The sequence below is a fragment of the Falco rusticolus genome, chromosome 4 (genome assembly GCF_015220075.1).
Source record: "Falco rusticolus isolate bFalRus1 chromosome 4, bFalRus1.pri, whole genome shotgun sequence".
NCBI lineage: Eukaryota > Metazoa > Chordata > Aves > Falconiformes > Falconidae > Falco > Falco rusticolus.
In genome coordinates, this window is record NC_051190.1 from 85307651 (window position 1) to 85333462 (window position 25812).

The window sequence follows — 25812 nt, forward strand, 5'->3', positions numbered from 1 at the left end:
GCTGCCGGCCATGGGCCGCCATGAGGGGAGGCCTGGGCGGCTCATGGCGAGCAGCCGCCCCCCGGCCTGTCCTGCGAGGGGGGCCCGGCAGCCCCCCGGGGGGTTGCGGAGCTCCCCCCTTGAAGGACATGTCGGGGGGTGCTGCTGGGGCCCCCCTCCCCCGGCATGACATGCGGGGGGGGGGCTGCGCCCAGGCTCCCCTGACGCGCCACCAGGCCGCACCGCCCTCCTCAGTAGGCCCCAGCCGGCCTTGACGCTGACGCAGCCCAGCTCACACACCGGAATGAAAAAACCCCAACCAACCAAAAAAAAAAAACCCAAACAAAAAAAATCCCCAACCCCTCCCTCAAAATCTTCCCTTTTCTTCCTAAAACAAGCCCGCCCCGCCGCGCGGCGCGGTGACGTCACGGGCTGCCGCTGTTGTGCGACGTGGCCTTCAGCCGGCAGCGCAGGCGGTGAGGGTCCCTGAGGGGACGGGGGCTGAGGGACCGGCAGGGCCGGGGGGGGCGGGCGGGTAGGGGTGTGTGGGGGTCCCTAGCCCTCCCCCCCGGGTGGGGGCGGGGGGAGCCTTTGGAGTGAGGCCGTCCCGAGGCGCGGGGCGCTGGGCGGGCCGGGCGTCGCGGGGAGGGGGCCTGGTGTCGCGGGGAGGGAGCCTGGTGTCGCGGGGAGGGGGCCTGGTGTCGCGGGGAGGGGGCCTGGTGTCGCGGGGAGGGGGCCTGGCGCTGAGGGACCCCCGGCTCGGGGGGCCGTGGTGGTCGCGACCCGGTGTCCCGCCGGGGTGGCGGCGCTGGCAGGCGCTTGCGTTGGGAACGAGAACAGGCCGTGGTGTGTCTTTTTCAAATAAGCAAGTTCGGGCTTGGGGATGCGTGTGTCTTGTAACGGGTGGGTGTTGGCTATTCGGATGCCTTCAGTAGTGCTCTCAGAAACCGGCATGGGGCATCGGCTGAAAGCAAACCGTGATGGAGCTGCTGTTTTCTCCTTTTATGCTGAAAGGCATAATTTTTCATATTTTTGCAGGCAGGCATAGGTCCTCGTGTCTATCTACTGTTAGAGAATCTTTATTTTCTGTAAAGTGCACGTATCTGTTAAATTCCAGTTAGGTTGGAATACGGTATTTTTTAGTTATTTTTAGTTATCATAAGTCTTTACAAATTTTGTTGGTAACTGACAATCTTTATTTTCTGTAAAGTGGACGTATCTGTTAACTTCAAATGTGGTATTCCAATCTAACTGGACTTAATATCTTAAGTCTTTACAAATATTTTTGGTAACTGACAGTGTCTTTTTTTCCTGTAAAGTGGACGTATCTGTTAAAGTCCAGGTAGGTTGGAATACCACATCTGAAGTTATCTTAAGTGTTTACAAACTTTGTTGGTAGCTGCTGCTTCTGCTTGTGTAATTAAAAAAAATCTGTATTTCAGTATATACGTGGTGCCACCAATACCAAATCTATCTTTGCAGGTAATCATGGATCAGGTAATGCAATTCGTGGAACCCAGCCGTCAGTTTGTAAAAGACTCCATACGACTGGTTAAAAGATGCACCAAGCCTGACAGGAAAGGTAAAGCACACAAAAAAAACCCAGAACACAATCCTTATTTCATCTTATATCTCTACCATGTATCTTTTCCACATGTGACTTACGTTGATTCATTTCTCAGCTGAATGTGTCTCAGCTTCCCATATGAGATTTAAACTTGAGCAGCTGTTCAAATATTAATGGACTTATGGTTCTATATATAATAAAGTCAAGTGTATCCTTTTCTGGTGTTTACATAGGTGCGTGAGTGGTACTAAAACTCACCTTATGAAATAGGCTAAGTAGCTGAAATTAATGACTTTGAGATGGGCAAGTAATAATTTTCATGCGTTAGGTAAACTGATCTGAGAAGAACTTTTGTGCACTTTGAAAAGAGAAATGCAATGATCAGGTTTGACTGATTGCTGTCAACTTGAGGAAGATTCTGGAGGAAGCTGCTTGTTACATGACCTTGGAGGATACACTTCATTTTAGGAGACTCAAAAGGAGCTAGGATTTCTTTTTGCAGTGCCCATTCAGTACTTCTCAGTTGTCAGCAACTGTTTGATTGAAAGAACTGTGTTGTTTAAAAGAGAAGGTTTGGGGAATTTTCGAAAGGCATTAGAGAGAAGCTATAATCATAACCAGAATGCACCTGGTTGTCCATAATGGTAGTAGTTATGATGCTTTATTCACGTGCTCAGGATGAAGTTTACTGACATCTTTTGAGATCGGTGAGGCACTTCATTGTCAGACTGGAGGGTTCTGAGGGGCTGTTGACCTTAGTCCACTTTGTGGTTGCTGTCTTAAAATAGTTGAGCATACCACTGAAGTAGTCTATTTTTACGGGGTCTTCCTGTCTTCCTGTGACAGACGTAATGCAGCTTTTCCATTTTTGATACTGTATTGGGGATTATGAAGGAAAAGTAATGGAATACAAGTTATAAATTTTTATGGACTGTGGGTATTTCTGATTCTGCTCATTGTTTAAAAAAACTGAGATCAGCCATGCTGTGTGGAAAGCAGCGTCTTCTCTCTTAAAATCTCATCTGTCTTCTGAAAAAGTGTGTTTGTTTCTCAGTGTCAGTGCAGTTTGCTTTTGAACTGCTTCCTGTGTTAACAGTACCATTTTCCAAAGAGAGATCTCTCCTTTGGTCACTGTGGTGCACATCTCCTGTATGCCATATTTTTTGGGTTTGCAGAGTTCCAGAAGATTGCCATGGCAACAGCAATAGGCTTTGCGATAATGGGATTTATTGGTTTCTTTGTCAAACTGATCCATATCCCAATCAACAACATCATTGTGTAAGTAAATATGACCTTCAGTTGCATTACATTTAACTCCTGTTTTAACTGTTCAATTTTAAATGGAGGATGTTAGCGAGCCCTGCAGGATCCACTTTGCTTTATTATCTGTGTATTTCACGTGTTAGCGTAATACAACAGGTATTACATGATTCAAAGGACTTGATCAGGAGTAGGTTGTTCATTTAGAATGCTGCAAAATAGTAGATCCATAGTTCTTCAGGGGTTTTTTTTTGAGTGTTCTGTTTAAAAACTGAACATCAAATACTTTTATTTCTAGTTCCTCTGTGTGTGTTTGACCATAGAACATTTACCTTTATTTGGATCTTATGTGCTCTTTACTGTTTCCAGTTTATAATTTGGGTATCCAAAGTAAAAGTATGGGTGGTAAGATAGAGAACACTGGGTGAGTGTGCTGGAGGGTAACAGGGCATGGAACAAAGTTGGTCTTGTTTTGTTTTACTGAGTGCTAGATGTGTTTGAAACTTTGTTTTATGTGTAACTGCATTCTGTAAAATACCTTTTGGAATTAATGTCGCAGCATAAAAAACCTGACCCTTAAGTTGACTGGCAGCCACAGTACTGACACATTAACGCTACCAATTAAAACAACGCAGATTCTCCAGAGCTGATACAATCCCTTTTCTAGCACTGGAAGAGGTTAAATGCTATTCTGTGACTGTGACTTGTGGCTTGCTTAGACCTGTAAGAGTGGTCCTCTAGGCAAGGAGAAGCTTTTGAAAATAGGAGATAAGCTGCAAGGGTAGTAATGTTTGTGCTAACAAGGCAACGGTGGGAGCATAAATTAGACTTCAGATGGGATCACTTCATCATACCTGATTAGTTGAAACTGATTACTTTGTTCTCTCAACAGAGGTGGCTGAATATTCATTGTGAAGAACAAGACGTTGTGACGCTTGCTGCAAGGATTTCACAGCTTTAACTTGTTTGCTATTAAACAAGCTCAGTTTGGGTTTTCAAACACTCTTGTCATCTTATTCCTCTTCTGAAGGGTATGCGAACATACCTGTCTACATTACAGGTTTTTGGCTTTTTTTAGTAGAATGTTTTAGTTGTTTTGGTTTAAGGCTTTGTCCAGTAGGGTATTGAAAACCTCCAAGGGTGACAACAGTACAGTCTCTTTACAGAAGCTGTTCCAGTGCTTAATTTACTGTTTAGTAAACAGCATTGTTCCAGAAAAAGTCGACAGAAAGAAAACAGCATTACTGTATCCTCTCAAGCGGTGATTTAAAAGTTTATCAGCTAGAATCCTCATCACTAATTTCTGGAATCACCATCATTACCCCTAATTCCTTTCTGCATTTGGAAGTCCTGTTAGGTTGTATTATGTACCTGACTGGAAAAAACCTTCCTCAAATAAAGGAACTTGCATTGACAGTCCTTATTCTGATGGCATAATTAAGAAAGCCAAACTTACCTGGTTATTGAGGTACACAGTTTGAGGTTAATGTAGTTGTCAGAGACACTAGGCAGTCCTTCCGCTAAGCGACAACTGGCTCGTGCTGTTGGATAGGATACACGCCTGATTGGGGTACTGGTTCTATAAGACAACTCCATGTAGAATAAAGGGCTCAGCATTTGTTGACCTGGAAGTTTCCATTATGAAATGATTGAGTATTTTGATTTTAAATACTAAGCCTGCAGAAACTCTGGTAGATTAAATGCTCTTTCTCCTCAGATTGAGATGAAGAGATTTATATTTCACTCCAAACAACTTCTTGTAAGCATCTGGTATTTGCAGAAGTTACAATGCTACTTCTATTACAGACTGAAAGCACTTAATACTGGGAAATTGGATATTGGTACTAGAGCAAAACTGAAGCTTCTTCAGGACACAGACTTGTTTCCTAAGTAGAAATGTTCAGTTACTACTCTTGAGAAACCTTCACCAGCACCTACATGTGTTACAAACCAGGACAGGAAAATGAGATTAACTACTCTTAGTGCTATCACAGTTATACTGTGTGCAGCAGTGTACTGTATTTCCTTTTGGTAAAAGGGGAAGAAAGGGGAAGAAATAGTTCAGTGTTGGAATAAAATACTTTGCAAAAACAGTCTGAGCTAACCATAGAGAAGCAGTATTGGGTGTCCTGATTAAGCAATGTGAGGTGCCAGAGTGAAATACTCATTTATTGCTACTGATCTTGGTTTGATTTCAAGTGACTTTTATTTCGGACTTGGTTTCCGTCCAGTACGTAAAACCAGTGCCTGCTTGTGTCTTTTGGAACAGCTTTATTGGCTTAATTCTGTGAAATTTTGCAGTAATATGAGTCAGATCAGAAGAGGCAGCTGTAGCTGATTATATTTTGATAGCCATTGTCCACAGCAAAGGCTTGTCTGTCTCAATGGTCACAATCCCGGAGTCATCGTAGGTGTTGGAAGTACTGACGAGTGTTCCAAACTTCAGCACCTGGTTAGCTAGGAAAAACAAAGAAGAGACTTAGTGGTAGTCCTGAAACAAATGCATTGATGTGCATTTATTGTAAAGACTGCTGCTCCCACAAAGGAAAAAAACAGCTGAGTAAATCAAACACAGATAAACAACATCTAAAATAGCTATGTTTAATATTAGTTAGAAGGCTTGTGTGAACTATCTGATGACCTGTAGAAGGGAATAAATTAATACTTAATCCCCAAATTAGCATTTTGAGTTTAGAGCAGATTATTACAAAAGCAGATTGTTGAATATTCCCCAGAGTTTCACATCTGGAAACTTGCGTTTCATTAGCATCAGCTCAAGTACCAGTGCTAGACAAGGTATTTAAAGTAACATGAGGCAGAGGATCTTACTGTAGGTCCAAATATGGGATTTGCTTCAACTCGGCAGAAAGCCTGTAATCTCTTAAAACGGGAACAGTTCTAGAGCAAAGGTCACAGTTAAAAGAGGTATTATTTAACAGTTTTTGCTTTGAAGTAAGTGACTTGCATCTTTTCTTTGGTTGCCTACCTAGTGAGGTAGGTGTCTATGTGCATTAGAAACCAAACAGTGTTACTCTAACAAATAGCTAATGTGAATTTTAGGAGATTTAACCCATCTAACAGTTGTAACGATAGTTCTGAAACTTCCATGACGTTTTAAACAACTGTTCTGTGTTGTTTTAGCTGATGTGTTTTAAGGGTTACGTAGACTTTTAGAAGCTGAAACCAAAGATGCAAGCTGCCCCTAAACAAAAAAACCCAAATGCAGTTTATCTTCAACTTCCTCGCTTTTGGAGATGGCATTGCTTGCATTTTGCGAATGTATGAACTTCCCCAAAGGCACTTGTAAGACTAGTCAGTTCTGTGTTAGTCCTTGCTCATATAAAGGTTCAGAGCAAGAATGCTGAGACTATTCTTCGTTTTAGTCTGTAAAACAAGCCAAATGACAGCTCTTCTTCACTGGTGACAGAGTTACATTTCCATGGGGGATACAAGGAGAGCTGCAGCTGGGGAGAATTGTTCAGGCAGATCAGTGAGTCTGTGTGGCCTGTCAGAGTTGCCAAATCATGTGTTAATACTGAATGAGGAATCCTCTGGATTTGTTATCAAGTAGCCCACTGCAAACAGAGATCTCCCTGTGATCAAGTGTGCAAAACAACATGTTAAGCTCTGTTTTGTGACTTGCATAGGAAACAAATATTCCAGTTGTGGATGCAAACATGGGCTATAGTAAATGTAGGTGTGGTAACGTATTACAGTGCATGTTAGACTGTCTACCCGTTGCTGCACGGAAGGAATTGATCCTGCCAGGCTGTATGGCTTGACAATGAGAGACAGTCTGACAAAAGGCAGGGCATATGCAATGTGGTTCAGTGTCTCTTCTGCCAAATCTGCATTTGTTGCTACTTGTTCCTGCTCTCACTCTTCTATTTAGCCTGAAACAAACTGAAGACAAGGTTTCAGCTGCTAGCTGTGTCTGGGTGGAATGAGAGTAACACCTGAGTTTCACTACTGCTTTAAACTGAAGAGTCCTGCCATTTGAATCTCTCAGGAGGCTGGAGCATAACTGCAATGCAGTGCAGAAGTTCAGCAAAGGCTGGGGGGTGGGGGGGTGGGGGAAGTACTGTACTACATCAATTATGTCCCTAAAATGAAGGTGCTCAATTCTATCAGGGTAATTTTGGACACACACGCATGCGCTAGTGTTAGGCAGGCTCCTAGACAAATGCCAGGACAAATGAGTTTTGGTGTTTGCCTCTGGAAGGGACAGCGGAGGCTGATGGGGTTACACCTTGCCAGAAGCTGATGCGCTGGACTGAGTTGCCAGAGAACCCAGATTTCACCCTTTGCAGGCAAACAGGTTATTTAGTGAAGGTGAGGTAACGTGCAGGCAGAATTCCCTGTATAAAAGTCTCCCAAAATACTGCGTTAAGTGTCATGGTCAAGTTATAAATCTTTCCGGTCAGTTTTCTAAGTAGGAAAGAACCTGAAATAGTTTAAAATATTTGCCAACACACAAATTACCCATTTTTGGTTGCTATATGTTGGAGCTTGAAGGTGATGAGGGGGAGGAAGAACTTGGTGGATCAACTGTTCTGTATAAACCCACTCATTTAGTATCATTTATCACTTCTTGCTCAAGAATGTCAGAATAATTCTGTTTCAGCTTTGCATATGAAATAATGGCTCTGTAGAAGGCAAGAATTAAGAACAACATGGCAGCTTAATGAAACAAAATCTAAAGCAGTATTTTTTCATGCATAAAATTAAGTAAAAATGGGAGCCTTTTTTTTTCTTGAAATAAAAAGTTCTTGCCCACTAGATGGAGCCTTTTATCTTTCTCCACCAGATTTTCTTTGTGCAAGGGATCACAGTTTGAAGTGAAAAAATGCGAAACCTATAAAACAGTACTGCTGATTCATAGGGCTCAAATGGACCAGTTCCAAGTACTTGGTTTCACAACCAGCCAACATTTCAACTAACATAATTAAAAATGCATACTTTCCATTCAATAAATGAACAGTAACTAATGTGAAAAACTAGGTTTAAGCCAGTAAAGGAAATAAAAGGATGTGCATACCTACTGCTTCTAGGAAAACTTCCTGCTGTGTCATGCATTATGATATGAAGTTTGCAAGGTCAAAGAAGTGGGAAGTTTTATCAGTTCATGCCTGATACGTTCCCTTTTTTTAAATGGTTTTCAGTCTCTTAAGACCTAGCAAGAGCTTATTTCTTGGGGGGAAACAAAAAGAACTATTACCAAAAAAACCCAAGCCATTCTCGCTATTGAGATTATTTTTCTAAAGTGCATTCCAAAGAAAACAACCTTTTTATTTTCTAATATTCAGTATAGTTTTGTATAGTACCAAAAATTGTTTGAATAAAGGATTTCACATAGTGATTTTATTTTTTAAATCTAAATTTCAAAAACGCTAGGATTTTTAGATTTCTGTAATTGAAAGAAATTTTATTTTGGATCACTGAGAATTTTCTTTTAGACAAACAGTAGTTCTATTTTTTTCAATGAGAATCTGCCCTTTTCTAGCAGTGTTAAGACATTTTTATCCCTCTGAAACTTTGCCTATTGCTTTGGTTCAAATCAAACCATGTTTATTGATAGTAGACTGTTGATGAGAAAAATACTCTACCCAGATTCTCCAGCATAATTATACTATTTCTTATTGCTCTCCGTCTGCAATGACTGTGTGGTTCAGTGGCACTGAGCCTAGGTGGCCATGCCTTCCAGTAAAGCAATGGGGGTCATTGTGCTTACGTGAGAAGGTAAGTAAGTAGTAGTTCTGTGGTGTGGTTTTGAAGTCTGACAGTTCTGGTCTTCAGAACTAAAAGCAAATGCTATTCCTGCTCTTTTTTTTTTTTTTTTTTTTTTCTCCTGGTGGTGGGGAGATGAGACGGGATGGGGAGGGGACACACGACAGGACTGTATGACACAGCAACAAAAAAAAAAAAAAACAAAACAAGCCCAAAACAAACCGCAAACTCATTATGAGAGATTTTTATGGTCTGCCCTGTTCCTACCAATAACAAAAGATTCTCATTTCTGTCTGATGGATTGCAACGAAGCACTAATTCGGACCTAAATGTGGTCATAGGCAGGGCTTGTTTCGATGTAGTGGAGGAATGTTTTTCTAGCAGTTTTAATTTTGTTTAGCACATGGCTGAATCTGTCAGGGTTTGAAAATGTTGGAAATAATTTAGAGAAGAAATCTGAGGGCTCATAGGTGAGCTTCCCAAAGGAGCGTAATCACAAAGATCATTATTTCTCAGACATGCCTTTTGCTGACCAAATTATATGACAAAGGCGGTCTCATTAACCCTGACTGCGTGTTGCCACTGTCTTATTGCTTGTCTTCTGATACTTTTTTTTTTATATATATATATATATATACACACAATTCTAAGGATGCCATGCAGAAATTGTTAATCACAGATCTAAGACATTGAAAACTGATAAATCTTACGGTTGCCGGAATAACATTCAGAAATGTTAACAAAATGCAACCTATAAGTAATGGAGCTATTATAAAAAAAATAAAGTCCAAACCTAAAAATGTAATTTAAAATCTCTTATATTTATCCCTCTACCATGGCTGGGAGATGTATTTTTTCATTGCCTGTACTGAAGAAGAGACCTCAGCCTTGCTTGCAGTGTGTTCACCGTTGTGCTGCAGGCTTTCAGCCTGGAAGCTGAGATATCATGGGGACTAACTAACTATACTGGGTCTCGACGTATTAGGTGCCACAGAAATCCTCAGTATCTCTTAATAACTGTACTCATGATCTAGTAGGCTTCGTTGTACTATTTAGGACACTTGAATGTAACCCCAGTCCAGCAGAAGAAAGCTCATATCAAGGTCTCATGTACATCATATAAGCTGCACTTTAGGAGAGGCACGTATAGAGAAAAAACTTCTCCTTAAACATACCATATATGGCAAAAGCAAATGATGTCATTAATTTGAAAGGCTTAATAGAACAAGCAGGCCCTCTGGTAATTCCTACGTCTATACCAAAACCACAGCGAAATCTGGACAACCGAGAGAGGTGCTTTTCCCTGCAGTATCTAATGGTCATGCTGGAAGTGGAGCCTACGAGGTGCAAGTCCTTCCCCACCGAGGAGCTGGAGGAGTGAAGGAAGTGATTTTGGTGTGAGAATGGCAGAACAGTAATGCCTCATGCCTTTTATCTGACGACATGCAGGCAAATAGAAGCTCATAGGAAAGCCCTTGAAGACACAAGCATCCCCACCAGTGTCCCCCTTGATTTCACCAACAAGTCGGGGTCTTACTACTGTTACCACATACGGCTGAGAACAAACCACCGGCACGCGAAGCGTGTCCCACATGGATCCCGCAGTATCTATACTGTGCTTCTTGTCTCAATGACTTCCTGCAACATGCAAAGTCACACCTTGGTGATTTCCACCCCTGAAAACAGGAATAGGTATCAGAATGCAAGCAGATTGCTACTGCTGGCATGGATGTTTGGAATATAAAAATAATTAATTATTAATTAAAAGCCTTATTAGAGTGAATGTAATCCTCTTCCCCCTAGCCAAATACTGCATCAAAATGATAGAAAATTAAGATCAATAAACTGAAACACAAGTTACAGTGAAATATTGAATTACCATTTGGTATCCTATTACAGTTTATCTGGAGAGGATTCCCTGAAGTTCTGTGTTGGGAGCAAAAATCTGCATTTAAATGGAGATGCATTAGTAACGCATGAGCTAGTACTTTGCAGGTCACCCTGTGTCTGCAGAACAGCAGCATTAATTTTGCTATTTAAAAATAAAAACCAAATAGTATATAGACTGATTTTTCCTTTCATTCCTCCTAGTTTTACTCTTGTGATTAGACTGACTTCACTGGAGTTAATCTTGATTTACACTGATGGATACAAAGGAAAAAACTGGGTCCTTGATCTCTGTGCAGCGGGAACTGCAAAACTGGAAGTTGCAAATAACAGTAATTTACAATAAAACATGAACTATTTTCAACAGTAACCCAACACAGAAGCGCCACAAGGGCTTGCCATGTCTGCTGGGAGGGGACGGGCTGGCCTGCCATGGCACAGGTCACCTCAGGGCTGAGGGGAGTTCTGAATAAGCCAAGAGTGCACGGGGCAGGGTATGGGGCAATTTTTACAACTATTGTAACTTTCGGTACCTGGTTTTGTAGCACAGAACAGTGGGTTTGTAAGCTCAGCAGACTGGTACGAGAGGGCTCACGAAGGCACGGAGAGGATACGGGGCGAAGGGGAGCCAGCAGGCAGGTTATCCCACTGGCTCTAGTGCTGGCAAAGGCAGGCTCTGGGCTGCCTGGCCCCACTTCGGTGGCAATTTGGGAGGTGACAACACAAGCACTGGCTGTCAAGGCTTAACAATTTCATTTTAAAAGAGAGAAAAATTATGTTAACAGAACTGTGTGTTCTGCCCTGGAGAGAAACCACCTATGCTGGGTGAGCCTTCAGAAGTGCAAATGGATGTCAGAAGTTTTCACATTTATTTCCAGCACACATATTTTTTCCAGCTTTGTAATCACGGTGGGACTGTAAGAATAGCTCAGACTCCTCCTGTCACATCACCTGCTTGTGGCAATTTAAAGTGAGAAGCTGATAAAAATGATGCTAAAAAATAGAGTGCTTTCTACATTAATGTCTCTTCTGCTACTACTGCTTCTCCAAAAGCAACAAGAATCATTAACTGCAGGAAGTTTCCATGGCTAGTAGTAGCATCGTAGCACTACTAACAAGACGTACACCAGTGCTCGCTCAAAATCACTTTGGCCTCTTAAAGTGGCCCGGAACGTCTGACATGGATATACTGTTTGCAGTAGTGCCTTTCTAGACTAGATATGATAAAGCTGTACCAATACTACAATAGCAGACGTGATTTACCAAAAATTTGAGTATAAAGCAAGTCAGGGAACTAGCTGGTCTGGAAGCAGTTTTTTCTTTTCACTAAGCTAAAAGCAAAGTCAGGCTATGAACTAATTTACAGAATTTAGTTTAGCCAGTAAGAAGCAGAGTGCTTACTTCATTTTTTTTATGCTTTCCAGTAAGTTTGTGTAATGTTTATCAAACTACCTACAACTCTGAGGGGCTGTATAAGTGACAGGTACTATTAATAATACTGTTAGAGCAGTGAAGAAACAGCTGCAGAAATAAAATACAGCTTCAGTCTGACAGTCACTACTGTGGAGATCCGGCATATAATCTAGACAAAGTAACTTGTTGCTAATTTGGTCTGTCTCTAGTTCCTGCTGTGAGATAAAGAATGCTATTCTCATGAGAAAAGGGGGCAAGAGCAAGGGGCTGAGCTGCATCAGCTAATGAATTGTTGTATTTCTAAGCTTACCTGTAAGACAATTCATAGCGCACATCATCCTATCATGTTTCCATGATTTAGAGTCGTTACTTAGTCACACAAAGCTGAGGATGGCAACCTGGTATAACACTGAAACCCAAGATTAGCTAAAAACAATGGCATTCTGTCTCGGCATTTAGGTCTGAAGCTCTGGTTTGACATGACAGCAAAGAACCTAAAAATACTCGTTATTTTGAAAGCTGCTACACAGCCAAGTTGATATGATGCATCTAAGGGTGAAATCTACTAAGTTTGTTCCAAATGATCCTAGCAAATGACCACCCACAGTGCTGCAGAAAGGAGCGAAATTCCCCCTGCGTTCCTTGTGATTGGGCTGTTGGAGGCAGGGAAGAGAGCCAGGGGAAGAGAAAGGAGAGGCAACATTTCCCTGTCCCAGATGTCAGGGCTAGCAGGCTACAGCCATGTACTCAGGCTTCAAACAACTTGGCACCAGAAAGCTTTCCAACGCAACCGGATCTAGGACTGACCTTGATCAGCATCTTGCCTCTAGCTACAGTCATTTCCCAGCACTTCATATAAAGATGAAAAAAACACCCCTCACAGAAACCTATCCTTCAAGGGGTTTTTAAGTATGGTATTAGTTAACCAGAACACATATTTAATTATTTTCCTCTTCTGTTCATGGGAATCCTGATAAATGCTGTCACATTTAGATTCATAAATTCACAAGAAGAGGTAGTGAAAGAGGATTTTAAAACACATGCATAATACAAGTCTTCCAGCTTCCATCTGGTACTGTTGTTCCCATGGTTTACAAAAACGGGCAGATACAATGATTATTCCTGTAACATTCAAGCCGGGCCTGTAGCTGAAATACAGGTATGTGGATATTTGCTCAGTAAATACCTACACAGCGTGGGTGAAATGGGGATCTCGCTCATCTGCACCACGGAGAACAGCAGCGCTGCCATAAACACTGCACAGCGGTCCCAGCCAACCTCTGCTGCTGCCCACCGGTGCGTGGGAAGAGTCCCCAGCATCGAGTCTGCCATCGAACTCAGCACTGCTCTGCTTCCTTCCACTGCAGTGGGGATGTGATTTTCCTAAGGGAGCTGATCTAAAGCCAGTCTCTAGCCAGCCCTGAAAAATGAATCTAAGCAGGCTAGCTTCTCCATCTTACCACTGCTGCCAGCGCTAGCTCGGCTCCACATCCAGAGTCCTGTTCTACGGCACAAGTTGCTCTGTCACTGGGCTACAGTGCCAACACTAAATTAATCTGACAAAGCTCTGTGAAGGCTCCATCCTTAACCCCAGCTTCTGCCATGTTTTGGAGGGGCAGGACGCAGAGCAGCCGAAGGGTAGCGGGCTGGAACCAGTATGTGTGGCAGAACAAAGGTGGCTGTATACAACACTCCAGGTTACAACAGTGAAGATCAAAGCAGATCTTCTGAACTCTGGGAGGGGTTCAACATACTGCAGACTTAAACCCTTCCCTCCCATGTCCAGCCCCTACCAGAACGAACCCATCCGTGGCTGCACTGTTCAGACTCCTGGGTGGCCCCCAGGAGCCACATCTGTGCCACAGAACTCCCTGGACTACCGGGTGTAAGAGTTTCTTCCTCCCAGACCTCATGGCAATCAAGTCGCCAGACCACACAGGCTATCAAACTCTGCCAGAATAGTGGATCTGGTGCTCAGACTGCTCCTCCGACCACCAGGTCCACCAGCGAACAGCTGCCTTGCCCTCTGGGTTGGGTGAAGAAAAAAAAAGCAGCTGATACCTTCTGGTTGCCCTGCCACCCCAAAGCCTGACAGCTGGTTGAACAGTGGCTTGCAGAGGGCAAGGGCATCACCAGCCCTGAAGGTGAGCAGCAGCCCCTCTTAGTTACTAGCACTTTACTACAAATCACCAACTTTAATCAAATTAAATCCCTGACAATTTTATTATGCAAGCTTTAATAGCGAACGGCACCATTTCCTAAAAGAGTTTTATGGAAATATGATATTACATTTACATGGAAAAATGAAAAGAACAAACTAGAATATTAATCCTTATGCACAAAAGGTATCATCAATAAAGCAGCTGTGCTTTTGTCTAAAACATTTCTCTGGAAGCGGGTAATTATTATTTAAAAAACCCACACTGATCTGCTCCTGACAGCTCACAAGGTACATGTTCATCTACTTGCTCTCCCTGACAGCTGATCTATTCTGAGCACAGGTGACTAACTAATAAAGTCTATTATACTTCTAATAGAAAAGTAATTCCATTTATCTTTACCCTCCCTAGCAGCACTGCTCCCTTTCACTGCGTTGGGGTGGGATGCTGTAAGAGGTTTCTAAAATGTGGTTATTTTCACTCCTACAGTTGCTCTGCGTTACTTAGAATTTTAGATTGCTCTGCTTTCTTCAGGAAAAACAATTAGACACAGATCATATCACCCTGAGGATGAAGTAAAAGCAATTATTTCTGTTACAAAATGTCCCCCTAGATCTGCATGTGAATAACTAAGCTTTCTGTTTTTTAATTTTATTACTTTGTCTTTCTGTTAACAAATAATTAATATGATTACTAATATCCTATGTACTTCTAATGCCTATGTTACTTCAATTATAAAGCCACTACTGATGCTTATTAATTCTATTCCATTTGTCTTCAAACTTGCATGGTAAACTTACATTTGTTGACATTCATGGAGCTGCAGTCCTTCCACATTCGCTCACAGGAATCCAGCAAAGTTTATTTGCTGCAACCCCTGAGACAGAACGTGAAATTCAACAGGAGACTGCAAACCACACTGGTTTTAGTTCAGAGTTGCTCAATTGGATTAGATGGCTCTCCCTGTCCTCCAAAAAATAAAGGAGTTTTTTGAAGTAGTGTTGCCTGCTGTGTCTTTCAATCTTCCTTCTTTCCAAGTCAGCATTTAAAAAAAAAAAATTCCAACAAAACATGTAACGTATGACACAGCAAAGGCTATTTTTGGTAGTAATACCCGCTTTGTCCACCGTTAGAGCACTTTGCCCCAGGAAGGACACAGGAATAGTACCTGCTATGTATATGAATTGTAAGTCAGTGCATATGGCTCATTTTAAACTTCTTGTCTGTTTGCTTCTGCGGTCTTTTTTTGGATGCAACATTCAGATTTGTTGTCAATGCTGTTGAACACAAACAGCTTCTATATAATGTTTGTCCCCAAAATCAAAAAAGGGAGATTGATTATTAAAGACAAGAATAAAGTCTCATCAACTGTCAAAGACTTTATTCGAGTGGAAAACTAGCTACTGAGGATCCTATAGTTGGTTGCGCACTCTGGAAAAGTCCGAATGATTTCAAGTAATGATTTCCAATATGAACAACGCTCTTCATGTTGGTGCGCTTCCTCCTCCTGACCTTTGGAAAGTCTCCCCCCCCGCCCCTGCTTTTTGCAAAGTGGCTAGTGGTTCATACTCTCCATTCGGAAACATGTCATGCATTCCCAGGCCCTGTGACTGTTAAGGATTAAATGGTTTGGGGGATGTTTTCTTCTGGTTCTTCTCCTCCAGGGAACTGCTTAAGCAGGGCTCTGCCATGCGTTTTGCCTGGGCTGAGCGGCATTAAAGGCTTCAGGCATTAATCACACAGCACCGTGTCTGGCATGGCCCAGCCCAGGTGATGTAGGCTCTTGACCCTCAAAGGCAGAGGCCGAACGCACCGCTAAATCAATGTAGTGCTACATGGTGCAGTCAAAGACATTAAAGTTTTAAGAGTGCGATTGATTATATGTAGTTCAACTTTCAAACACATTGGTCAAGATGGATTGCAACAGTCACACCATGGCACAGTGATGCATGTCAGCAGGCTCTCGCTTTTACTGTATGGGGGACTTGACATTGGCTTTTAACCTACCAATAAACCACCCCGAACACATTGCAAGAACTGGGAAGGAAAAGGAATTACAAATCCGGTAGCTGCATGTAAAATAAAGGACTAAGCCCACTACATTACAGCTTGTCTACTCCTGCCAACACCACCTAATTTCTTGCACTTGAGGCTGAAAAACCATGATGGCTGCAATCGCCAAGTAAGGAAATACATCCTCAAACAGCCTCTCTTTTTAGGCTATCAGGAGCTTCCATAAAGTAAATCCAATTTATAGCCTGGGATGTTCCTTACCACACCTGAAGTTACTGTCATCTTCAAACACTTGCCATTCCTCACTAATTATCAGTGTCTGAGGGGTACTGTAGGAGAAACATTCCCATCAACAGCTAAGGAAGCCGCCTTTCCGAAACACAAAATCAAACTTATTAAATATGACTGGATCTTATTTGACAGTGCTTTTCCCATCCTCACCATTTGGCGTACTCAACATTTTCCACTCTTTCTTGTCATGTAGTCACTTCACAAATTCTACACAAGTAGAATTTCACAGATGTTAATTATCTAACTGATTCTCTAAAATCACCAGATGTGAAATACTTCTTTATTTTGCAAATAGGGAAGATTTTACTGAAAGCAAAAACATCTCAGAGGAAAAGCAGACTTTGCAAAAAATAACTTAAGTGATTTTTTTTTTAAGAAATTAAAACATTTCTGTTAGTTCTAGAAACAGTGATAGCAGCTTAAGTTCCTCTTAAGTTTACATCTTTCTTGAAAGTATCTGAAGGATGAAAAAATAACACTGTAAAAGGTTTCTGATTAACCTGTCACCTACAGCAGACTAATGCAACTTTTTAGAGGTGTGCTGTAAGTGTTAGAAAAGGAAATAAGTACAGTTAAAACAGATAAGAGTATGAGCGAGTATCTCTTTATCCTGGGGGAAGAATCATAGGTTTATCTCCTTTGTTGTTTCTAAACTTATTTTAACTAGGTATCTTTGCTTAAAATTGAAAAAAATCCCAATGTGAATTTCTACTTTCAGATAAGGCAGATCAATAATAAAGCACATAGTCTTTCCAAATTATAAACATTCATTTAACTACCGCTGTGGGATTCTCTACCAGTAGTTTCAACAAGTGTGCTGCATAGTGCGTTAGAAGATGGATGTATCTATGACTAATGCTCATCAGAAAAATTTAATATAGCTATAATCCTTTCATTTGAATTCTTCTATGTTCTGCTATCCTAAATGTTCTGCAATACTCAGATTAAAAAAAAAAAAAATTATAAAAAAATCTGATGTCTACATGCTTACAAAGCAAGCAGAAGTACCTGAGAATATACTGGCACATCTAAAGATTAATCCTGGAATATTCCAGTCAGAGTAGACACTTTCCATAATTAGCCAAATGCAGAAGTCTCAAAGCAAGCGAGACCTACAAGTCTATTTCACCTCTTGAAAGATGTGTAGCTAGACATATACTCCTCCTAGTATCCTAACTTTAGGACTATATCACTGCCTATTGCTACAAGACCTCCACTGATATGGAAGAGGCCAGTGTATCTCCAAGATAGCCCTCAAAACCTAGAGATGCCTTGTGCAAGCTTTGGACCCAACATCAGGCTTGGTGATGACTGAACGATTACATCTATTTTGTAATTTAAGGCACGGTCACCTATCAAAATGTATGTCTGTTACGTAATAGGCAGCACTGCTCTTCTAGAAACAGGCAGGCTTGTTTTAAGACCATCAAAATAATACCACATGCCCGCCCACTACAATGCAGACTTCACGAGACCAAGGGAAGCACTTTGCAATTATCCTCAAAATCAGCCAGGAAGAAAGTCTTGAGAAGAGCTTAAACCTTACTGGAGGGTGGGTTTAGAGAACACCAAGATAAACATCAGAACAGTATTTCCAGGAAGAGCAGGAGAACCTTGCAGGGTCTGTACAGAACTGATGCGGATGAGCCCTGCAGCAGTGAGGGCAGCAGACGGCGGGAGGTTTGTCTTGTCAAGTGCCAGAGTGAAACCTGGATGACACAGATTTTGAAGTACAGGGCTCATTTACAGGTACATAAGCAGAAAAGAAAGCAATAAAGTGTCAAACCTAAAAGCTGTGAGCAAAAATGTAGTTATATGATTTCTAACATCATCGGCAGCCAGATGGATAAATCTCCGCATGCTGCTTTGAAAGGGTACCCATAAATAGCATAGGATTTCTCCCGGCAACACATGGGATCTGTAAGGAAGGCCAGAATACTGCAGAAGGCTCTTCCTCAAATCCACCTGAAGTCAGTCAGCCATAAAGGATGCGTTACAGGTGTTAGACACACAAACTATACTGGAAGCAGGCTGAGGAGCTTGAAAACAATGCTGCAGAACAGAAAAACTCCCTCAGAGCTCTCATCTTGAGAGAGGGAAGGAAGGCTACCAAAGATTTAAACAGCAGAAAAAACATCCCTTGGAAAGCTGGCCTTGCTATAGCACTCCAAACTCACTAAACTTGCGGTTTGCTGGCTAACCTCTGTTGCCCACAGGTAAACACTCCTGTTAAGAAGTTTTGTTCCCTCTCTTGGATCATGGACTTCAAAAGTCAGGGGATGCTGAACGCAACACTGAGAGAACTGTAATTTGCAGAAGACAGAACGGACAATATCATTGATGTAGTGTAATGAGCCATTTCCCTCCTCCCTACTGTGATTAATGGTGTGGATAGGAGGTCTGCGCGCTGAGCTGATACCACGATCCTGGCCCTGGAGGCATGCCCTATATATAGCACTGTGTGAATACATGCATGAGAGATTGGCAGGCAGAAGCAGCTCTGGGAGCCTTTGTTATTGTCCAGTTTACTCTTTCCCGAGTTCCTCCAGCTTGCACAATCTGTGTAGCCTCTGGGAAGGCAGCTTTAGAATTGGCTTACTTGATGGAAAAAGCTGCTCTTCTTGATGCATATGATGCAAAGTAATGTGACAGTGATTGACGGCTAGGGGGGAACAGGAGAGGAAAATGAGTTAAGTCGGGGTACTGTGCGAAGAAGCAGAAGTGAGAAGGCAAAAAAAAGGAAAAGTTCTCATTACTACAGCACGTGTGCAGTGGCAGAGATAAGAGTTGCTGGTTTTTATAATAATAATCATTATTAAAATCAGTTGACAGAAGTTTATGATGATATAAATAGTACCAAAGTGATTACTGGATGTTTTCCTTCAAAACTTAATCTTCCCCAAATAGAAAACAGTTAATAAGTTTAAGAGTCTGCCAGTCTACTCCCCCTGCACATTTGGCGAACAGGTAAGGTAACGAGAATACAACCCCAGGGGCTGGTCCTGCCCATGCTTCCCCTGACACATTGCTCCTCCTGTCCATGTGAGGAGAGCCTGAGCTCCCTGCCAGCTTCTCATTCCCTTCTCCCTTACACTGTGGAGCCAGTTGCAATTTTTATCGAATGATGCAATTACATTGCAGTGTACCAGGCAAAAATGTGCTGCTGCTTTTGGGCTTTCTTCGTTCAGGTCAAAAGAGAAGAATAAGATGTAATTGATTCCATCAGCCTTTTTTGTATTGAAACAAAAGGTAACACTCGGGGAAACTTCCTTCTGCTAGGAAGATGAGGAACTCAAAATCTGGAGTGTCTCATGTGTTTCCTTTAGGAGATGGTACATGCCCAGCAGAGACATCTCATTTTAGTTTATTTTCAGCAGACTGTTAGGTTCTGGACCACTAACGTAAAACGCTGAAGTCTTGGGGAAAAAAAACCCAAACAAACCAAAACAAACAAAAAATGGAGAAATGATACCGACTTGAAGACACATGTGGCAAAAGTGGACATAGTAAAATGCATCAAGGAGGAAAGAGCTTAACTTGAACAAATCCCAGCTGGCTGTTACTCTGTGCTGAGGAAAATACCCATTTCCAGAGCTCTGGGAGACATGCTGGAAACCACTACTGGTCGCTGCTATTTGGAAGGTTTTACAAGCTCTCATAAGAATATGCGGCACTTGTGTTCAGCCTAAAGGCACTGCCGTCGTCAGTGAACAGGTTATGCTGTAGTTTTCCTTCTGCTGCATCTGTGCATGCAACTCTGTGTAACAGTCATAGGGGACAAGGTTGGGAAATGACATGCACAGCCAGTTGTCTGTCAATACAAAAACCTTTTCTACCAGAGCAGAAACCAACTGTTGGAATCTTTTTTATTTTTATTAAATTCTGCTCCTCTACAGGTACTAGCACTGGACCATATGCCACAGCACACTCAGTTTGATGCAGCATTAACACCAGTACTTTAACAAGTTCTGCACGGAATCATGATGGATTTAAAACACCAAACCACCCCCTCAAAGCCCGTTAATTGCTAATGGGACTAATATCAGCGTATGCCCCACTGAAAATCCTGGAACTCCAAACCCTCACGCTTTATAGAAGGCTGTAATCCAGAATCGTTGCAAAAGCTCTGCAAGTCCAGATGGGTCGTGATGGGTCAAGCTTTGAACGCACTTCTCGCTTTGAAAACACCTGGTAGATCCCTCTATCATTCCTTAGGGAGATCAGGTTCAAATGGCACAAATCTTCAGGCCGTTTGAGTAGATTCACTGTCATCTTTAGGGTCAACTGCAATTCCAAGACATACGCACACCCATCTTTAGGGTAATTTCATACCTAATTTGGACCTTATCTAGTTAGTCTAGTTCACTGTTCTTTTCTGCAAGCTACAATTCAGAGAAGTACTAAATCATATGCTTAAGCTAAGTCCACACAGACATGTCACTGATAACAGAAAAACTTCAGTACCCAGCCTGTGTTGTGCTCAATCGAAGTCCAAAAGATTCCTTTTAAAATCTCTGGCCGTATAACATGATGGAAAAAGGACAGAGAAATTTGTAACCTCTCAGAACAACAGCTAGACACATCAGTGCCTTTAATTCTTGATATAAAACCCAAGCAAAACAAGACAAAACTTAGCCTAGCAAAGCCCTTCTCCTTTTAAATTAATCTCTTTATTTATGACCTTAATGATAGTAAGACACATCAATAACACGGTATGAAAACTCCTGTCTTTTCTCCCCAAAGCAGTTTTTCTTACAACAATTATGGTAATTTTTCTTGCCTCTTGATTAAATGAAGGCAGCTTGCTTCACTTAGATATACCTTGCCTGAGCCAAGCTGGCTTTACATTTTGGCATGCATATAACACCCCCCCCCCCCCCCCAACAAACCGAAACAACCAAAACCCCTCCAAACCAAAAAAACCCCTTTGCTAAGAAAGAGCTAGCATGCAAAAACTACGCAATCTTGACATCATGTAGTCTCTTCCATTTTTGTTGCAGCTTGGTTATGGAGGATGAAAGTTCTTTCACTTGTCACATTAAACCAAAACTGGTAACCAAATAAACCAAAAAATAGGGTTTAAGCTGACAACGAGCCAATTTTGGGAACATGTGAAAGTCCGGTGCTGCATTTCAAGAAACGGTACATGCAGGAGTTATCTTCCCCCCAGTCTCCCAAACAAATACCCCTTTCCCACCACTGCCCCACCAAAACTAGAGATGTACGTTTAGAAATTCATCCTATGAAATGATCTAGACATTCTGACGGCCACAATTTATCAACATAAATTACTGCACTTCACAGCAAACCTTCCGTCATAAGAAAACACTGTGTGCCCTAAATTGACTGCTGCCCTCTTCAATAATCAGCCTAGTTTTTAAGATCTAGAGATCTGCTGATAAAGGACACCTCAGTGCGTACAGAGACAAAAAAAAATTGAGTTTCATACACATCACTGGAAACGTCCACACACTGCTCCATTAATCTTTAGATTGGGGTCATTTTTCTCTTGAGATGTGGTAATAGATTACTTCTAGAGAAAATGGGGAAGAGCACCCAGACAGGGGCTCGCTGAATACTAAGCAAGCTTGTCTCCTTCCTTCTTGCTTTAATCCTAAAAAGTATCTAATGGCCAAAGCTGCTGTTAACTCTGTGCCGACTGACGCTGATGCAAAAGGTGCGCAGCAGCAGCAGGCTGCCTCTACATCCTCTGGAGTGCCCTGCTGCTGGCACTGCTCTTCTCTCCCTGATCCCAGCCCACCCTGCCGGTGCCACTGCCATCCCCTACCTGCCTGAGGGCTCTTCAAACTCCACATCCAACCCCCTCGGCATTTCTCTGTCTTTTTGTTTCCTCTGGGAATCAAAATCTGTTCCTTTCTGGAAAAGCACAGGAGAAAGCGGGCAGGCTCTGAACCTTCTGTCTTTTCTCCTGTGGAGATTCAGCCTCTCGGTTACCACAGGTAGGAAAGATTTTCTCTCCCCTCACACCTCAACCCCTCCAGCTGAGCCTCAGCATGGTCTCAGACCTTCAGCCCTGCATGTTAACGTTTGTTTGGTCCAGGATCTTTAAAACCACATGAGGAAAAACATATCTGAAAGTGCTTTGGAGGGATGTACGGAAGGGAGTGGCCTCATGTTCTTCAGTACCTTTGCCAGTCCTGATTTTTATAGTATTTCTTCCCACATGGACTGAAAACTGTGATTACCAGCAGCATACAGAATGCCCATCACTGTGTTTAGGGGCACATTTCACCCCCAGAGCAGAAATCAGGACTGGTAACTGAAATCCACGGAGTTCCTTCAGTGCAGATGACCACGAGCAAAGGCGTGCTACCTTTGCTCATTGGGGTATGGTCCCTTGGCTTTGGAGGATGCCTGCCGGGTTCCTCCTCTTTCGCCATACCTCTGTCATCCTGCAGCCAAGGAGACAGGCTGCCCGGGTGGAAGAGAAGCATGTTGTGCTTCGCCACTGCTCAGTCAGCTGAACTGCCTTGGGGGCTGCATCTATAGGCACAAACCAAAGCAGCCCAAGGTGCTGCATAGCATGCTGGCACCCAGCCTGCCTCCCGGAGGGCTCGGGAACGCCGGCACAGGCAAGGACAGGCAATTCAGTGCTTTAAGGATATCACTGCTTTGCACCTCTGCAGCCTTCTGGTGTGCTTACAGCCTCTGGAGAGCCTCAAAATAAAGCTCTTCAGATGTATTTCTCTCTCTTCACAGTAACCTCAAAACGCCTTCTGCTGTATAACACACCATGCACCAGCAATGCTGAGGTCAAAGGGTTTTGTTAGGATATTCACTGCATCTTCCTCCTTCCAAGACATCAGTGTAAGCTTTTCTGTATTATTGTCCATACAAGTTTCTCAAGACACATTCAACTTTTAAATGGTGACTTAATGTCTTAAAAGTTTTAGATTCTTCATTATCAGTTAGGAAAATCTACAAAGAGGGTGGCTACATTTTGAATTTTTTGAACCAGCACAGACTGGACTTGATTGAGAGAGAAGAAAGGTTTTTTCTGTCTTGATTGAGAGAGAGAGAGTGAAGAAGAAGAAGAAGAGAAATAAATTAAAGTATTACCAGGTACCAGGTAGTCCCATATATAATGGGACAGTATAATACTAACCAATTCTAATACATTCTTTAATGGTCCTGCTCTATTTCTCATTTATTTCAGTCTTGAATCCCTAAATGTCACTTGTCCCGTGGGAGATTATTACAGACCCTCATTGATATTAATGACATCTGCTTCACAGAGTCAGCAACCCCCCAACAGCATGAGACGTTCAGAGCTTTAGAAGGAGCGGTTCTTCCATTATACTTTATCATAGACAATGTGAAATTCTGCCTCTCCACACTCTGGGAACATCACCCCAGTTTCACAGCAGGGATGACTCCTGCTCATTGTGCCGTTTCTTGCCCTTTAGATGCTACACACCTTATTTTAAAGATCCCTCCCCCCTCCTTTTCAGAGCTTGTGCCAGTCTCACAATTTCATGGAGGGAACTTACTCTCCTTCTTGGGAGAAGCTGCACAAATGAATGATGAAAGTCCTTACTGGAAGCATCTTGCAAAAAAAAAAAAAAAAAAAGACACTGAGAAAGAGCTGCCACATATTGGTCCTGCTTGGACACTAAACCATCAACAAAGCAGGTTTTGGCTGCCAGCAATGGTCTTGAGCATCTGGACACGACGCCTTGAGCACCAACTCTGAAATTTTTATCTTACACTAAGTAGGTCATCAGTTTTGTTCCCAAGTCACTGTGCAGAGAGAAAGCAAAAACAGCTGGAGCACCCAGTGACATTACGGGGGATAGGGTGAAGGGAAGATGACAGTGCTTACTTCTTCATTAAAGCAAAGCATCTGCCACTTTGTTAATACTCCAGTATGCCCTGCTCTCAGAGAACTGAAGGCGGCAATGATTAAAGCCAGTTGTGACTGGGGAAAATGCATGTTAGACTGACCTCAAAAGTGTAATTCAAAATTTATGCTGCTACACCCGCCAGCCGCGTGGTCCACACTCTAATCCAAGGAACCATCTGTGTAGATGTTGGTACAGCACATACACAGTCTCAGGAGAGGCACCCTGGACTTATCATCAGCACAACAGGGAACAAAAGATGGTCTACTGTCAATCCCTCCTGCCTGAAAAAAAATAATTTCAAGTGAAGCTTATGACCTAGGAGGTAAGAAGTTACTGAACCTAGTCCTTAGAGAGGCCTCTGCCCTGACCCAATCAGCTGTAACAGCTCAAAGAAGCCACCACAGGCTGCTCAGGGCAGTTTTCCTGTAAGTAGACAGCTGTGAACATCGGAGACTACAGTGGCTTCCTGCCAAAAATCTGCATTTTAATAACTTTGTAATTGCATATTTTTGCAATCTGTTGACTCCGACTTATTTTAAGAACATCCAAGGAGTAAAACAGTTTCACCACCAGATTTTCTGGTACTTTAAATTTCATAATGAAGTTTGCAACAACTCAGTAATTACTGTGAATAATTCATAATAAGGGTTATAATGATGTGACACATTTTAGTGAATCCCTGAAATTTAGGATGTTTAAGTGATAAAAACAAAATAAAAATTAAATTCAATAGTAAATATTAGAAGAAAAATAATTAAATTCCATAATTAAAAAAACAGATTGCAAATCCAGTCTGGGTGGTGTTGGTGTTATCAAGCCCGTGTAATTTCATTAGATGAGATTTGCTTTAAAGATGAAACATAATTTTAACAAAAATGGCTATGATCCTGCAAATGCCAGCATCCATAGACAAAGCCACGCGTATGAGTAGTCTCTGCACAACGGGACAACCTGTGTGCAGCTATCTGCAAGACTGTGGCCCCAGTCCCAGTCTGCACAACAAAACACACCAACCAATAATCCGTCTTAACAAAAATAACATGGAGTTAAATCTACTTTTACTTGGTTGTGCTTTTTAGATTAGTGCTACGAACAATATATTGGGTAAGGGATGCAGAACAAGTTCCAAATGATCAAAGTCCCTTTGCTTGAAGAAATGGAGTCAAACATACCTTGGCTCACTGTACCCTTTTCATCGTCCAATATTCTGAAACTGTGATCCCTAAAGCAGGCTTCCAGGGACAGCTACAAGACACCTAACTGCAGTATTTCTTTCAAGTACTAACATGGTTTGGGATATCTTGAAAATCTTGTTTCACTTGAAATTGAAATAATAGGCTTTTTACATCCTCATGCTATACAGACACACTGACTGTCCACAACTCCTGTGCTTAAACAGAATAACCTAACTTCAGTTCCGTATTCGTAGTGCCTTTTTCCAATTTTAAGTCAAAATTCTAAGCATGGAAGGGCTTGAAGTTCCATTTCATGAGCGGATGAGTGAAAGGCCCGTTCTCTTACCCTTCATCCAAGGAGGCAGCAGGCTGAAATTAAAATCTAGCTTCCAAGACTGCCATCTAAATGGTCTCATAATAAAGCAGATAAATGGCTATAACCTAAGACGTACATCTCCAAAGGTTCATCAGGCTGA

The 25812-nt window shown here is 42.2% G+C and overlaps 2 protein-coding genes across 5 annotated transcripts in view; one reads left to right on the forward strand and one right to left on the reverse strand.

The window, feature by feature from the left end:
• The first annotated feature begins 346 nt into the window (after positions 1 to 346).
• Positions 347 to 3808, forward strand: SEC61G (SEC61 translocon subunit gamma). Its single transcript, XM_037385151.1, has 4 exons — positions 347 to 455; positions 1462 to 1561; positions 2722 to 2824; positions 3699 to 3808. Exons 2-4 carry the CDS (start codon positions 1468 to 1470, stop codon positions 3706 to 3708), a joined length of 207 nt encoding a protein of 68 aa, XP_037241048.1. The 5' UTR covers positions 347 to 455; positions 1462 to 1467; the 3' UTR covers positions 3709 to 3808.
• Positions 3809 to 4524: 716 nt separating this feature from the next.
• TPK1 (thiamin pyrophosphokinase 1) overlaps positions 4525 to 25812 on the reverse strand; it is a 312799-nt gene continuing 291511 nt past the window's right edge. For 3 of the 4 annotated variants that reach the window (XM_037385150.1, XM_037385146.1, XM_037385147.1), the window contains one exon: positions 4525 to 5263. In XM_037385150.1, coding sequence (XP_037241047.1) covers positions 5145 to 5263 — 119 coding nt within the window. In that variant the 3' untranslated portion in view covers positions 4525 to 5144. The remainder of the gene's footprint in view (positions 5264 to 25812) is intronic. The other variant, XM_037385149.1, reaches the window with a different exon arrangement.